Here is a 16804-nt window from a genome sequence, read left to right on the forward strand (position 1 = left end):
ATGTTATTACAAATGTATCATGTCTGGTGTGACGTGGGTTGCAGGGTGGGTTTGGGTGTGTGTGCATATGCTATAGCAGAATGTGCAGCCGCGTGGCTGCGTATTAGAAGATGTGTTTTACAGCTCAAGTTGAAAGATAAAGAACATTTTAGACTTCCCCGTAATGTGTGTGTGTGTGTGTGTGTGTGCGTGTACGTATGTGCGTGTGTTCTTTTGTGTGTGTGTAGCCCTCTAGGTGAAGTGTTTAGTAATGTAGGGCGAAACAGTGGCATCTGACCTTTTAACTAGGACGCTAACAGGCCTATGGGAACACTCACACACTACATCGCTAAGCGCTTCAGCCCCAGAGGGCTGCCTTAGCATATGTGTTACAAAGCCAACCACTTTCACACACTGTCTGGGGTTTAACACAAGCTGCTGGCTAAGATATACACCACTTGGCCAAAAGTATGTGGACACCCCTTCAAATTCGTAGATTCGGCTATTTCTGCCACACCCGTTGCTGGCAGGTGTATAAAATCGAGCACACAGCCATGCAATCTCCATATCGAACATGACCCGCAGAATGGTCACCGTACTGAAGAGCTCAATGACTTTCAACGTGGCACCGTCATAGGATTCCACCAACCAACAAGACAGTTCATCAAATTTCTGCCCTTCTAGAGCTTCCCCGATCAACTCGAAGTGCTGTTATTGTGAAGTGGAAACTTCTAGGAGCAACAACGGCTCAGCTGTGAAGTGGTAGGCCACACAAGCTCACAGAATGGGTTGGCCGAGTGCTGAAGTGCGTAGCGCATAAAAGTCGCTTGTCCTCAGTTGCAACACTCACAACCAAGTTCCAAACTGCCTCTGGAAGCAACGTTAGCACAAGAACTGTTCGTCGGAAGCTTCATGAAATGGGTTTCTATGGCTGAGCAGCTGTACACAAGCCTAAGATCACCATGCACAATGCCAAGCGTTGGCTGGAGTGGTGTAAAAGTCACCGCCATTGGACTCTTGAGCAGTGGAAACATGCTCTCGTTCACAAAGCGAGGTCCATACAGAATTGGTTTGTTGAGATCTGTGTGGAAGAACTTGACTGGCCTACACAGAAACCTGACCTCAATGCTATTGAACACTTTTGGGATGAATTGGAACGTTGACTACGAGCCAGGCCTAATCACCCAACATCAGTGCCTGACCTCACTAATGCTCTTGTGGCTGAATGGAAGCAAGTCCCCGCAGCGATGTGGGGAGTGGAGGCTGTTATAGCAGCAAAGGGGTATCAACTCCATATTAATGCACATGATTTTGGAATGAGATGTTCGACGAGCAGGTGTCCACATACTTTTGGTACTGTAGTGTACGTCGAGCACATGCGCACATCACATCACTTAGACTATATTATATTAATAAAACATTCACTATATAAGATTATATGCATCGCCATGCATATTTACTCTGGGTGGATACAGTGTTAGATTGGATATGGTCCTGAGTCTCATCTACAGTTGAATTGGGAAGTTTACATACACCTTAGCCAACTACATTTAAACTCAGTTTTTCACAATTCTTGACATTTAATCCTAGTAAATTCCCTGTCTTAGGTCAGTGAGGATAACCACTTTATTTTAAGAATGTGAAATGTCAAAATAATAGCAAAGAGAATGATTTATTTCAGCTTTTATTTCTTTCATCACATTCTCAGTGGGTCAGAAGTTTACATACACTCAATTAGTATTTTGTAGCATTGCCTTTAAACTGTTGAACTTGGGTCAAACGTTTCGTGAAATGCTCCACAAGCTTCCCACAATAAGTTTGGTGAATTTTGGCCCATTCCTCCTGACAGAGCTGGTGTAACTGAGTCAGGTTTGTAGGCCTCCTTGCTCGCACATGCTTTTTGAGTTCTGTCCACAAATTTTCTATAGGAATGAGGTCAAGGCTTTGTGATGGCCACTCCAATACCTTGACTTTGTTGTCCTTAAGCCATTTTGCCACAATTTTGGAAGTATGCTTGGGGTCATTGTCCATTTGGAAGACCCATGTGCGACCAAGCTTGAACTTCCTGACTCATGTCCTGAGATGTTGCTTCAATATATCCACATAATTTTCCTACCTCATTATGTCATCTATTTTGTGAAGTGCACCAGTCCCTAAATTACCCCCACAACATAATGCTGCCACCCCCATGCTTGACGGTTGGGATGGTGTTCTTCGGCTTGCAAGCCTCCCCCTTTTTCCTCCAAACATAACGATGGTCATTATGGCCAAACAGTTCTATTTCTGTTTCATCATACCAGAGGACATTTCTCCAAAAAGTACGATCTTTGTCCCCATGTGCAGTTGCAAACCGTAGTCTGGCTTTTTTATGGCAGTTTTGGAGCAGTGGCTTCTTCCTTGCTGAGCAGCCTTTCAGGTTATGTCGATATAGGACTCGTTTTACTGTGGATATAAATACTTTTGTACCTGTTTCCTCCAGCATATTCACAAGGTCCTTTGCTGTTGTTCTGGGATTGATTTGCACTTTTCGCACCAAAGTACGTTCATCTCTAGGAGACAGAACGCGTCTCCTTCCTGAGCGGTATGACGGCTGCGTGGTCCCACGGTGTTTCTACTTGCATACTATTGTTTGTACAGATGAACGTGGTACCTTCAGGCATTTGGAATTTGCTCCTAAGGATGAACCAGACTTGTGGAGGTCTCCAATTTTTTTGCTGAGGTCTTGGCTTATTTCTTTTGATTTTCCCATGATGTCAAGCAAAGAGGCACTGAGTTTGAAGGTAGGCCTTGAAATACATCCACAGGTACACCTTCAATTGACTCAAATTATGTCAGTTAGCCTATCAGAAGCTTCTAAAGCCATGACATCATTTTCTGGAATTTTCCAAGCTGTTTAAAGGCACAGTCAACTTAGTGTATGTAAACTTCTGACCGGATGTTGAGCGTTTGTAAATTTGTCAGTTATTCTGCTCTCTGGCACACTCAGACGAGAGTGCTTTGAAATCAGAGTAGATAGACAGAGCGAATTTACCAGCTACGTCTATCAACAGTTGTCGCAGTGACATCATGAACATTCTATTGAAATGGTTACTGTCAAGGATGCCATGGTTGCCCTTAGTTTGAAGATGTAATCCGGAGACAGGTGTTTTTTCCATCTCCTTAGCTATCATACTCTAATTCCACTGATTTCAAAACTATGTCCTCCAGAAAGTGGAGAGCAACACTTCTGCAGTTTTACTACGGGACAGCATAATGGCTCTCCTGTGAAGTAGTGACGTGCAACATATGCCTAGTTTCCTCAAACGAATCATATGTGTTACTAATTTGCAAACTAATGATATGTTACGAATTCTAGGTAGGTGGCTAGGTGGCTAATGCTAGCTAGCTCACTAATGTTAGCTAGGCTAGGGGTAGGGTTAAGTTTAGGAGTTAGGTTAAAGAATTAAGGTTCCGGTTAAGTTTAGGAGTTAGGTTAAAGGATTAAGGTTAGGGTTAGGCCAAGGCTTAGCTAAAAGGTTTAAGTGTAGGGTTAGGTTTAGCTAACATGCTAAGTGGTAAGTCGTTGAAAACTTGCTAATTAGCTAAAATGCTAAAGTTTTCCGTGATGAGACTTGAACTCATAACTTTTGGGTTGCTAGACATCCGCATTATACGCCCACCCAACCCTACCAAATGTAACATATCATCCTAAATGTCTTTCAGATTTACATACAGAATAATACGACATGCCAGGTTGCACACATACACACACTATAGTAGCAAGCTGACAGGCAGGCTTCACTGAGGACAATGAATGTGAGTGTTGTGGAAGCAAAGAGCTATTCATATTCTATCATACTGTATTTCTGTGAATAGTGTTCTGTGAATAGTGTTTTGTGAATAGCTCTGATCACCTTGGACATTAAAAGCTCTCCCTCTCGCTCTCATTTCTCTCTCTGAGTGAAGTCATTCCCTCTCAAGGCTGACACTGAATGCCGCATATGAAGACAGCTCTCTCTCTCTCATTTCTCTCTCTGAGTGAAGTCATTCCCTCTCAAGGCCGACTCTGAATGCCGCATATGAAGACAGCTCTCTCTCTCTGTCTGTTATTCTGCTCTACCTCTCTCTACCTCCCCTCTAACTGCCAGCTGTAGGTGTGGCTTCCAGGCTTGAGAGTAACATAAGTTTGAAATGTTTTTTTTTTTTTTTTATAGCTGTTTTCAGTCGCAGTGCGTACTTTTCCTGCTCTTTTAACAGATTAAGCATGACTCTGACAATGATGGATTGTACAAACGTTTTGGAATACTCATTGCATTTTTTACGGACTTAAAAAACACATTCACCTCCACTGGCACTGCATATCTGAGACAAACTTCAGTGATTGGGGATAAGAAGCCGGGCGAGAGGAAATACAGCCGATAAGAGCAGACAGACGATCGATACTGACAATCGAAGGTCGCAAACCGGAAATACATCCGATGCACAATCGTTCACGTGAATGCAGAGTTCTAACTGAAATATGTGATTTCGCAAATACATCCAAAAATGCCTCAAAAACGTTGAATGTGCGTGTTTGTAATTCAAGACCATTGACAAGCAACATGGATGAATTTGAACTGCTTCTTCAGTCAGTAAACACAGAAATTGGATGTCTCACTGAAAAATGAACCCACGAAAATATCCCAGATGAATTTATTTTCATACAAGACTATCAGCTGTTAAGACGGTCCAGAGAGGGGATGAGAGGAGGGGGCGTTGCTATGTATGTGAATCACATTATGCAGGCAAAGAGATGAACTGACCTAGAGAAAGAGGACTTTGAGTGTGTGTGGCTTCAGCTCCGTCCTAAATGATTCCCCAGGTCAGTTTCAACTGGTAGTGGGAGGACTCTAACATCCACCATGGACATATGACAAAACACTTCAGCAGAACACTGTGGATTATCTCATCAACACCGTTGATGTGATCAGGATGTGCTCTCCCCAAATGGGTCTCATCCTGTGTGAAGACTTTAATCACCTGCCCATCAAGATGCTGACAAACTCCCATCCAGACATGAAACAAGACTAAAGGGGAGTCCACCCTAGATCTGATCAATATAAATAAATAAATAAATTACTTCAACACCCCCAGTGTACTTGCTCCTCTCAGCTCTAGTGATCATAATGTCTGCTGTTCTCCCCAAACACAACATCAGGGGGAAGAAGTGAGGTGCAGCGGCAAAAATGCCATCTGGTAACCCAGAACAGAAAGGAGACTTTGCCTTGGTGTATGGACAGTACTGAATGGTCTGCCATATATGAGGTGGAGAGCATTGATGCAAAGGTGTAGCCATTCAACTTCTGCATTCAAACTACACTTGATGTATGCACGCCAATCAGAAATAAGAAAACAACAACTCTGGACAAGCCCTGGATGACTGAAAAAATAAAGGCTACCATCAGGAAAAGATGGAAGACTCAACAGATGGGGGGAAAACAATGAAAAAGAGACAATTCAGAAACACAGTGCAAATTCTTATCAAGAAAGAAAAGAAAAACTACTACAAAACTGAAATCCAGGACCTAAAGAAGAAAAACCCCAATGAATGGTGGGACTTCATTAACAAAGGACTGGGACGAAAGAAAACATCAGGTGGGAGAATGCAGGTTGAAGGAGTTGAAGAAGATGATGTGGCTGATGTTTTAAATGGCTTATTTTCTGAGGCATGGACAAACACCACACCTCTTGTCACCTTGCCCCTGCCCATGCCTACTAAGTAGGTTGAGCTGTGTGCAGCATTGGCCAAATAAAGCAAGCACTGACCAGACCCAGCCTATGGAAAATGTATGGGCCTGATGCCATTCCAGTCTGGCTACTAAAAGAGCAGAAGATCTAGTCCCTGTCATCACACACATAGCTAACATCACCAACTGGCAGGGGACTGTTCCTGCCGCCTGGAAGACCGACAATGTGTGTCCCATACCTAACGTGTCAAACCCATGTACAACGAGTGACTGGAGGCCGATCTCTCTAACTTGCTAATCTCTCAGGAAAAAACAAATTCCAGTCCTATCTGAGTGCCCAAACCAGTATGCCTACCTCACAAAGTCAAGCACTACTACTGGCTGACAGCTACAGACTCCAAAAAAACAACTATGGTGAGGGTGTTACTTGTCCCAAAGCCTTTGATCGAGTAGACCACGCAACATATGTCTGAATAGAACTGTGTCCAAGTTTAATAGCCTGGCTCCGCAGCTCCACCACTGGAAGAAGGCAGGGGTTGATGACGAATGGCACATTCAGCCCTTGGTCAGAGGTGACCTCTGGTATGCCACAAGGTGGCGTTGTCTCACCATATCAGTTTCTACTTCACATGTCCACCCGAAAAGTTGTCTTCAGTGACACTTTGGACACTGGGTACGCTGATGATGTAGGGCTGTCCTAGGCCATACCGCTACCAGCATCCAGGAGGACACTTCCATGGGATTGGAGGCAAAGCAGCTGGAAGTGTCCAACAACATGCTCCTGAATGGGAAAACGTCTGTGGAAATCTGGATTATTTTTTCAAGAGACCCTCCACAACCTGCACCAATAATCCTCGGAGGACAGGAAGTACCAGTAGTATCAACGACCAACTATCTTGGTTTTCATCTAGATTCCAACCTCAGTGGTGACACACATGTGGAGCAGTCAGTGAGGAAGGCCTCAAAACGCCAGAAATGGCCTACCCACTGAAGATCTGGTCACAGTATACACTACACTGGTGGAGTGCTGTTAGTTAGATGCAACAAAAAGCAGCAGGCCCAACTGGACAGGGTGCAGAGGAGGGCCCTGAGGATAATCTCCAGAGGTGGAGGAGTCAAACCACAGTGCACCTGGTGAAGGACATGCACACTCTAGAACACTGCATGACCTGCTCCCTCCAAAACAAGGTGACTGCACCACCAGGCTCCTGAGAAACAGCCACCAACTGTCCTGTATCACTACCCGAATGTCCCCTGAGAAACGCCACTCTACCCACTGCTGTCAGACTGTACAACAACTCTCGCTCTTGAATGTTTTCCCTAAAATGATCTTTACAGCAATCACATTTTAACATTTCAGTTTCCATCATGAAAAAATGTCCTGTAAAGTTTTAAGTGTCCTGTATTCTATTTCTGCCATGTATTATGTGTTATGTGTTATGTATTTGATGTGGGTGTTTTGGCACTCAACTACTCTTCACCTTACCCCTTCTGACACCCAGGTGGTGACACCCAGGTGGTGCATGCCTGGCAGACATATCAGCTTGGAAGTTGGCCCACCACTTCAAGCTCAACCTCAACAAAATGAAGCTGCTCTTCCTCCCGGGAAAGGCCTGCCCACTCCAAGACCTCTCCATCACAGTTGACAATTCAACAGTGTCCCCCTCCCATAGTGCAAAGAACCTTGGCGTGACCTTGGCGTGACCCTGGACAACAACAGCGTGTCGTTCTCTGCAAGAGTCAAAGCCGTGACTCGCTCTTGCAGGTTCATGCGCTACAACATCGGTAGAGTACGACCTTTCCTCACAAAGAAAACCTAATCCAGGCGCGTGTCATCGCCTGTCTAGACTACTGCAACTCTCTGTTGGCTGGGCTCCCCACTTGTGCCATCAAACTCCTGTAACTTATCCAGAATGCAGCAGCCCGCCTGTTGTTTAAACTTCCTAGGTTCCCCCATGTCACCCCGCTCCTCCGCACGTGCAACTGGCTTCCAGTCGAAGCTGCATCATCTTCAAGACCATGGTGCTTGCCTAGGGAGCAGCAAGAGGAACTGCACCTCCCTACCTTCAGGCTCAAACACTACATCCCAACCCGAGTACTCCGTTCCGCCCCCTCTGGTCTCTTGGACCTCCCACCCTTACGGGAGAGCAGCTCCCTTTCAACCAAGTCAAAGCTCTTCTCTGTCCTGGCACCCCAATTGTGGAACAAGATTCCCCCTAAAGTCAGGACAGCGGAGTCCCTGCCCATCTCTCGAAACTGTCTGAAACCCTACCTCTTTGAAGAGTATCTTAAATAACTCTCACGGCGTCCCCGACACCCCTCTTTCATCACCGTCTTCTCTCCTTCCCTTTTCTCTATTCCTCCTTCCATCACAATCCCTCCTCTGTCTCCCTCTCTCTACAGATTGATGGATGCTGCTGAGAGCTAGCCCAGTCACAGCCTTATTCTCTCCTTAATGAAGGTATTTCAACATGAACACTGTCTGAAATATATATTTATATATATATATACACTGGGAGTGGAGCAGGTTAGTTGAAATAATGAAACACACCAGGAAGGCTGGGCTACAACACAGCACAGTGGGAAGGAGAGGTGGAGAGAGTGAGACTGAAAAGATATGTCTCTCTGCTGGTACAGTAATGTCTACTTCAGTCTCTCTCTGTCTTTTGTGTGTGTGTTTGTGTGTGTGTGTGTTTGTGTGTGTGTGTGTGTCAGTGGAGGCTGCTGAGGGGAGGATGGCTCATAATAATGGCTGGAATGGAGCAAATGGAATGGTATCAAACCATGTGTTTGATGTATTTGATACCATTCCACCTTTTCCGCTCCAGCCATTACCACGAGCCCGTCCTCCCCAATTAAGGTGCCACCAACCTCCTGTGATATAAAGTATCCTGCTGTGTTTTCAAATCAATACCCCCCAAGGAGAGGTCAAGTGTAAACACTAGTACTGTCTGTCACACATGACTGTCAGTTCCCTCCAGAGTGAACCTCTCTGCTCTCCTACTAGTCTCTACAGCCCCACCACACAGCTCTGTATGTTGCTGATTGATTGACAGTGATCGATTGACAGTCATCGATTAACATGGGAATTAATATGTGTGGTAACACAGGCCAGTGACCGCCACAGGATAGACCTATGGGGATTTGCAGGTCAGACACTATGATTGAAATGGTGATTGATGTTGTGTGAAGGTGTGTGGGGGATGGTGTGGGAGTGTGTGTAGGAGTATGTGTGTGTGCGTGAATGTGTGTGTGTGTGTGCATGTGTGTGTGTACATGTGTGTGTGTATGCATGTGTGTGTGCATGCCTGATCCTACCTCGGGTCTTTCTGTATGGAGTCTATAGATGGTGATCTAGCCAGTGTGCCCTCAGGTGGCATGGCTGGTCCAGATTTGCTGTAAGGAGACTCTACAGATGGGCAGTACTGTAGTGTACGGTAGGGATCTGCAGTGTAGGGGTCCGTAGCATAGGCCTCTGCTGTATAGCCTGGGCCCACTGTAGCGTAGTTGTTGGCACCCCCACGACCATAACTTCCTCCGGCGCTGTGGCTGCTTCCACCGGCGCTGTGGCTGCCTGCTCGCTGTAAAGAGGCGGAGTCGACACCGGGGGAGGATGGGGCTACATGTGGGAAATAGGGATAAAAGACATAGTTCATCACCTGGTCACTGACCAGCTGCATCTGGTCTATAGGGGGAGGAGAGGAGAGAGGGGAGGTTAGGGGAGGAGAGGAGAGGAGAGAGGGGAGGAGAGGGGAGGAGCGGAGCGGAGGGGAGAAGAGGAGAGGAGAAGAGAGGAGAGGAGTGGAGGGGAGGTTAGGGGAGGAGAGGAGAGGAGCGGAGGGGAGGACAGGAACGGAGGGGAGGGGAGGAGCGGAGGATAGGGGAGGAGAGGAGAGGAGAGGGGAGGAGCAGAGGGGAGGTTAGGGGAGGAGAGAGGAGGAGAGGAGCGGAGGGGAGATTAGGGGAGGGGAGGAAAGCGGAGGAGGAGGGGAGAGGTGGGGAGGAGAGGGAAGGAGAGAAGTTATAGTTAGAGGAGAAAAAAGAGAAGTAAACAGACAGAAGTGTGTAGAAATAATAGAGAGGAGAGGAGAGGAGAGGAGAGGAGAGGAGAGGGAGGAGAGGAGAGGAGAGGAGAGGAGAGGAGAGGAGAGGAGAGGAGAGGAGAGGAGAGGAGAGGAGAGGAGAGGAGAGGAGAGGAGAGGAGCGTAGGGGAGGAGAGGGGAGGAACGGAAGGGAGGGGAGAGGAGGTAAGGGGAGGAGAGGGGAGGAGCAGAGGGGAGGTTAGGGGAGGAGAGAGGAAGAGCAGAGGGGAGGTTAGGGGAGGAGAGAGGAGGAGAGGAGCGGAGATTAGGGGAGGGGAGGAGAGGGGAGGAGCGGAGGGGAGAGGAGGGGAGGAGAGGGAAGGAGAGAAGTTATAGTTAGAGGAGAAAAAAGACAAGTAAACAGACAGAAGTGTGTAGAAATAATAGAAAAGCTAAAAGAGACAAAGAAAAAAGTAAATTAAGATATTAAAGACGCAGGTAACCCAATGGTTAAGAGAGTTGGGCCAGTAACTGAAAGGTCGCTGGTCTGCGTCCCTGAGCCGACTAAGTGAAACATTTGTCAATGTGCCCTTGAGCAAGCACTTAACCCTAATTGCTCCTGTAAGTCGCTCTGGATGAGAGCATCTGCTAAACGACCAAAATGTAAGGTGAACATGTCTCACAGTGTGTGTATCTATTTCCTCCACCAATTCTGCTTCAGAGGGCGAGCAGGTACACACCGTAGGCTATGTAATAAATCTGCCTCTGTAAGGATCGATATGTAGCCATTTCATGACTGGAGCTTTACGCGAACCAGTGAGCAGATCACTAAAGAGGGAATTAGCCCCTAAAACAAGTTTAAAGGTGAAAAACAACACACACACACACACACACACACACACACACACACACTGTAAATCATACCGTAATTCACACTAAAGAAACACACGCACAGTGTATCTCATCCTATAGACTGACCCACAGTGTAACTCACCCGAAAGACTGACACACTGTGTAACTCACCATACAGACTGACCCACAGCGTAACTCACCATACAGACTGACACACAGTGTAACTCACCATACAGACTGACACACAGTGTAACTCACCCTATAGACTGACACACAGCGTAACTCACCATACAGACTGACCCACAGTGTAACTCACCATACAGACTGACACACAGTGTAACGCACCCTATAGACTGACACACAGTGTAACTCACCATACAGACTGACACACAGTGTAACTCACCATACAGACTGACCCACAGTGTAACTCACCATACAGACTGACACACAGTGTAACTCACCCTATAGACTGACACAGTGTAACTCACCCTATAGACTGACAGACAGTGTAAGTCACCATACAGACTGACACACAGTGTAACTCACCACACAGACTGACACACAGTGTAACTCACCATACAGACTGACGCACAGTGTAACTCACCATACAGACTGACGCACAGTGTAACTCACCATACAGACTGACACACAGTGTAACTCACCATACAGACTGACGCACAGTGTAACTCACCCTACAGACTGACGCACAGTGTAACTCACCCTACAGACTGACACACAGTGTAACTCACCATACAGACTGACACACAGTGTAACTCACCATACAGACTGACACACAGTGTAACTCACCATACAGACTGACACAGTGTAACTCACCATACAGACTGACACAGTGTAACTCACCACACAGACTGACACAGTGTAACTCACCATACAGACTGACACACAGTGTAACGCACCCTACAGACCGACACACAGTGTAACTCACCATACAGACCGACACACAGTGTAACTCACCATACAGACTGACACAGTGTAACTCACCATACAGACTGACACAGTGTAACTCACCACACAGACTGACACACAGTGTAACTCACCACACAGACTGACACAGTGTAACTCACCACACAGACTGACACAGTGTAACTCACCATACAGACTGACACACAGTGTAACTCACCACACAGACTGACGCACTGTGTAACTCACCATACAGACTGACCCACAGTGTAACTCACCCTACAGACTGACCCACTGTGTAACTCACCACACAGACTGACACACAGTGTAACTCACCATACAGACTGACACACAGTGCAACTCACCATACAGACTGACACACAGTGTAACTCACCATACAGACTGACACACAGTGTAACTCACCCTATAGACTGATACACAGGGTAACTCACCATACAGACTGACACACAGTGTAACTCACCCTATAGACTGACACACAGTGTAACTCACCATACAGACTGACACACAGTGTAACTCACCATACAGACTGACCCACAGTGTAACTCACCCTATAGACTGACACACAGTGTAACTCACCACACAGACTGACACAGTGTAACTCACCATACAGACTGACACACAGTGTAACTCACCATACAGACTGACACACAGTGCAACTCACCATACAGACTGACACACAGTGTAACTCACCATACAGACTGACACACAGTGTAACTCACCATATAGACTGACACACAGTGTAACTCACCATACAGACTGACCCACAGTGTAACTCACCATACAGACTGACACACAGTCTAACTCACCATACAGACTGACACACAGTGTAACTCACCATACAGACTGACCCACAGTGTAACTCACCCTATAGACTGATACACAGTGTAACTCACCATACAGACTGACCCACAGTGTAACTCACCCTATAGACTGACACACAGTGTAACTCACCCTATAGACTGACCCACAGTGTAACTCACCCTATAGACTGACACACAGTGTAACTCACCACACAGACTGACACAGTGTAACTCACCATACAGACTGACACACAGTGTAACTCACCACACAGACTGACACACAGTGCAACTCACCATACAGACTGACACACAGTGTAACTCACCATACAGACTGACACACAGTGTAACTCACCACACAGACTGACACACAGTGTAACTCACCATACAGACTGACCCACAGTGTAACTCACCACACAGACTGACACAGTGTAACTCACCATACAGACTGACCCACAGTGTAACTCACCATACAGACTGACCCACAGTGTAACTCACCACACAGACTGACACAGTGTAACTCACCATACAGACACCATATACTGTAGGCAGGTATTCAACGTATCAGACATAAAGGGAAAACACACTGCTGGTTCACTTAGTATGTTTTTAGTCTTCTCTAAGAACAGGTGTGACATCACATCAATGTCCTGATACAATTCCCAGGAGAGGTAACAGCTTGTGGGGTGTGTCAGCTGTAACGTGGTTAACACATTATGCACAGGAACCCTTCTGAACCTGCACGGTGTGTTTTCTCCAGGTGTGATTGTTGATTCATTGATGGACAAGAGAAGACCATGTGTGTTTATTCACAGAATTACCAACAAGTCTTAGATTAATGGAACTATACTCTAGAAAGAGGTTGAGGTGGTGTGTGTGTGTGTGTGTGTGTGTGTGTGTAGTGTGTGTGTGTGTGTGTGTGTGTGTGTGTGTGTGTGTGTGTGTGTGTGTGTGTGTGTGTGTGGTGTGTGTGTGTGTGTGTGTGTGTGTGTGTGTGTGTGTGTGTGTGTGTCGGCCAGAAGGTCTCATCATTGTGTATGTGACACACTCTCTCTGTCACGGTGATCCTGCCCTTAGTAGTGACATTTACATGACCTTCACTCTCCATTAACGCCTCATACACACACACACACACACACACACACACACACACACACACACACACACACACACACACACACACACACACACACACACACACACACACACCACCCATTCCTGTATCTCACACTTGGGAGGCTACGCTTCAGAAGTTTCTTGAGCAGATCTACGCTACTCTCATCAAGTTCTGACGAAATATAACCACACACTCTGTGAAATCACTCTAAAACTGAGGGTTCCTCATCATTTTAGTGAAATCTCTCTCTCTCCCTCTTCCTCTCTCTCTCTATCTTTCTCCTTCTCTCTGTGTGTCTGTCTGTGTCTCTACCTCTCTCTTTGTGTCTCTCTGTCTCTGTCTCTGTCTCCCTCTCTTTCCTGGTGAATAAGTCATTTGCTCTGGTAATGGACTGATGTTTCTGGTGACTTGACCTTTGAGGTTTACAGAGCTGGCTGTGGATGCCATCTACTGGGAAGGGTACACACATGAATGGACAAAAGCCACCCCCACACACAAAGAAATTGCTCTCTTTGGCTGCCTGAAATCGAGGAGAAGGAAAAGCTTTCCATTGTTTTCTTGTCATTGTGAGACATCAGCAGAAATATAACAGCCATCACCAATGGTTCCTCACAGGCAGATTAGCAGCAGGGGGACAACTCTCCAACTAATCAAACTGATGTGACACACTGAACAATTAGCCCAGCGAGTCAGTCAGGGTGTCTGTTATACAGGAACGTTACCCCAGGCTACAGATCTGTGATGCTCACAATGAACACAGAAATAAGGGAGAAAAGAAAGAAAACAAGAAAAGAATTGTATGAAAAGAATAAAAGAAGAGGATGAGGGGGAAAATGATTTTGAGCTCATTGTCTGTGGAAATGTAAAGGTGTGTGTGTTCGGGGGGGGGCACATTCTCCCTAATTAGAGCCTAGATTGACACTTCTTATTTATGACGAGCATTAATATTGTAACAAGTCATAGATATTGGCTGTGGCTGTGACAAGGTGACAATTTGTCTCAATCAATCTACTCCAGCCAACGAGGTAGAGAGAGACAGAGAGAGTGAAAGAGAGAAAAAGGGAGAGACAGAGAGAGGGAGGGAGGGAGAGAGAGAGAGAGAGGGAGAGAGTGAGAGTGTGACTGTGTCCTTCATGCATGTGTAATTGAACATTAGCCAGGTCTGTAGCATGGGAGTCTAACAACACCTGTAACCTTGGAAACCTTTACCAGTTTCCCACTGTCCCTTCTAAACTGGTGATTTACCACACTCTGGGGGGCCTGACACACCGGTAGGCACTAGATGCCCATGCTAGGTGGTTCGTATGGCTATGTCAATGGGTTTGAGCATGACTACATGCGACAAGACTGAACAAATTGTCTGTAAAAGTTCTATCTGGTTGGATCCAAATTTGGTTGGGTCGTGATGCTGGCAGCACAACAGTGGACTTAATGTTGATGCTTTGGATAGAAATGCTTACTAGATGATCATATACGTATGTATAAGGTTGGGTTTAAAGTTAATGATAAAAATCTCATTATAAAGTCCTCAAACATCTTCTTTTTATGTCTTCCATTGAGGATATGACCTCCATAAATCCTGCTCGATAAAATATGAATTAAAGGTACCGTAGAGGGTACAGAATCGTTAATATGACATCAACTATAAGTGTGAACCAGGCAGAAATGATGGGGGTTCCTAAATGGTACTTAATCTATATGGTCTTACATTCCAACACAATCTCACACTCAATTTGTGCAAATATAGTTTAGGGTATTTAATTATTTTCAGACGCTCCTATACCCTTATTCCCAACATTTTATACCCCATAGGTTGTAAATAAACCCTTTATAGACCGATATTGTCACACCCTGACCTGTTTCACCTGTCCTTGTGCTTGTCTCCACCCCCTCCAGGTGTCATCCATCTTCCCCACTTATCCTCTGGGTATACATACCTGTGTTCTTTGTCTGTCTGTGCCAGTTCGTCTTACATTTTACATTTACGTCATTTAGCAGATGCTCTTATTCAGAGCGACTTACAGTAGTGAATGCATACATTTCATGCATTTTTTTTTTTTGTACTGGCCCCCCGTGGGAATTGAACCCACAACCCTGGCGTTGCATACACCATGCTCTACCAACTGAGCCACAGGGAAGTCTTGTTTGTCAAGCTTACCAGTGTTTTTCCTGTCAGCTCTTGTCTTTTCCCAGCCTCTCTTTTTCTCATCCTCCTGGTTTTTGACTCTTGCCTGTCCTGACCCTGTACCCGCCCGCCTGACCACTCTGCCTGTCCCTGACCCTGCCTGCCGTCCTGTACCTTTGCTCCACCTCTGGGTTACTGAACTCTGCCTGTCCCTGACCCTGAGCCTAAGCCTGACTGCCGTCCTGTACCTTTGCTCCACTTCTGGGTTACTGAACTCTGTCTGTCCCTGAGCCTGCCTACCGTCCTGTACCTTTGCTCCACCTCTGGATTACTGAACTCTGCCTGTCCCTGACCCTGACTGTCGTCCTGTACGTTTGCTCCACCTCTGGATTATCGACCCCTGCCTGCCTTGACCTGTCGTTTGCCTGCCCCAGTTGTTACAATAAACATTGTTACTTCACACATTCTGCACTTGGGTCTTACCTTGATTCCTGATAGATATAACTTGTATGATTATCATAGAGCTGGGAAACCCATAGCCGAATGGCTTCAGACTGAGCATTTCTCACCATTTATTTACGGAGAGCAATTTCCGTTCTATAGCAGGTAGTGTCAATTTATTTACAGTACTATGTTGACTAATTGTTGCTTTCTTCTGTGGAAAAATATATGTATAAAGAATATGTATAACAATGCAAAATATACCAAAAGCTAAATCAAACAGAGATTTACGACTATTTAACCATGTTAATCATTACTGAAACATGCAAACTACAAATATTTAACCAGTTAAAGATAATGAATACATGACTAGGGCTGTTACGGTGACCGTATTACCGCCACACCGGCGGTCAAGAGTCAGGAAGAAAGTCAAATTCCACATGACCGTTTAGTCACGTTAATAAGGCCTCTCCAAGCTCTGATGCTGCTGATGGTCATGCAAGAAACAGCAAATGCTTTTTTTTGTGACTTTTTCAAATCATAGTCACACACCTCATGTAGCCTAGCACATAGGCCTATATTTTTTCATAAGGTTTGTACCAACTAAAGTGGCCAAATAACTTCTTAAAATGAAACACATTAATACACTTTACAACGGGTGTAGAGCCTAACTGGCACACATACACAGAGTGTGAGTTTCAAACTTGGGGAAGATCATTTTTACCATAAAAATGCACATTTATAATAAAAGCATTACATGCATAATTGCATTTGCAGTAACTTTTAAGAATGGCGTTTTCCTGCTAATGGAACATTTGCACTTA

The 16804-nt window shown here is 45.7% G+C and overlaps 1 protein-coding gene across 1 annotated transcript in view; it reads right to left on the bottom strand.

Annotated features, from left to right (window-relative positions):
* Nucleotides 1-16804, bottom strand: part of LOC106578422 (catenin delta-2) — a 422676-nt gene that overhangs the window by 180547 nt on the left and 225325 nt on the right. The window contains exon 12 of the mRNA XM_014157182.3: nt 9003-9303. Coding sequence (XP_014012657.3) covers nt 9003-9303 — 301 coding nt within the window. The remainder of the gene's footprint in view (nt 1-9002; nt 9304-16804) is intronic.

This window comes from Salmo salar, chromosome 19 (genome assembly GCF_965601325.2).
Source record: "Salmo salar chromosome 19, fSalSal1, whole genome shotgun sequence".
Lineage (NCBI taxonomy): Eukaryota > Metazoa > Chordata > Actinopteri > Salmoniformes > Salmonidae > Salmo > Salmo salar.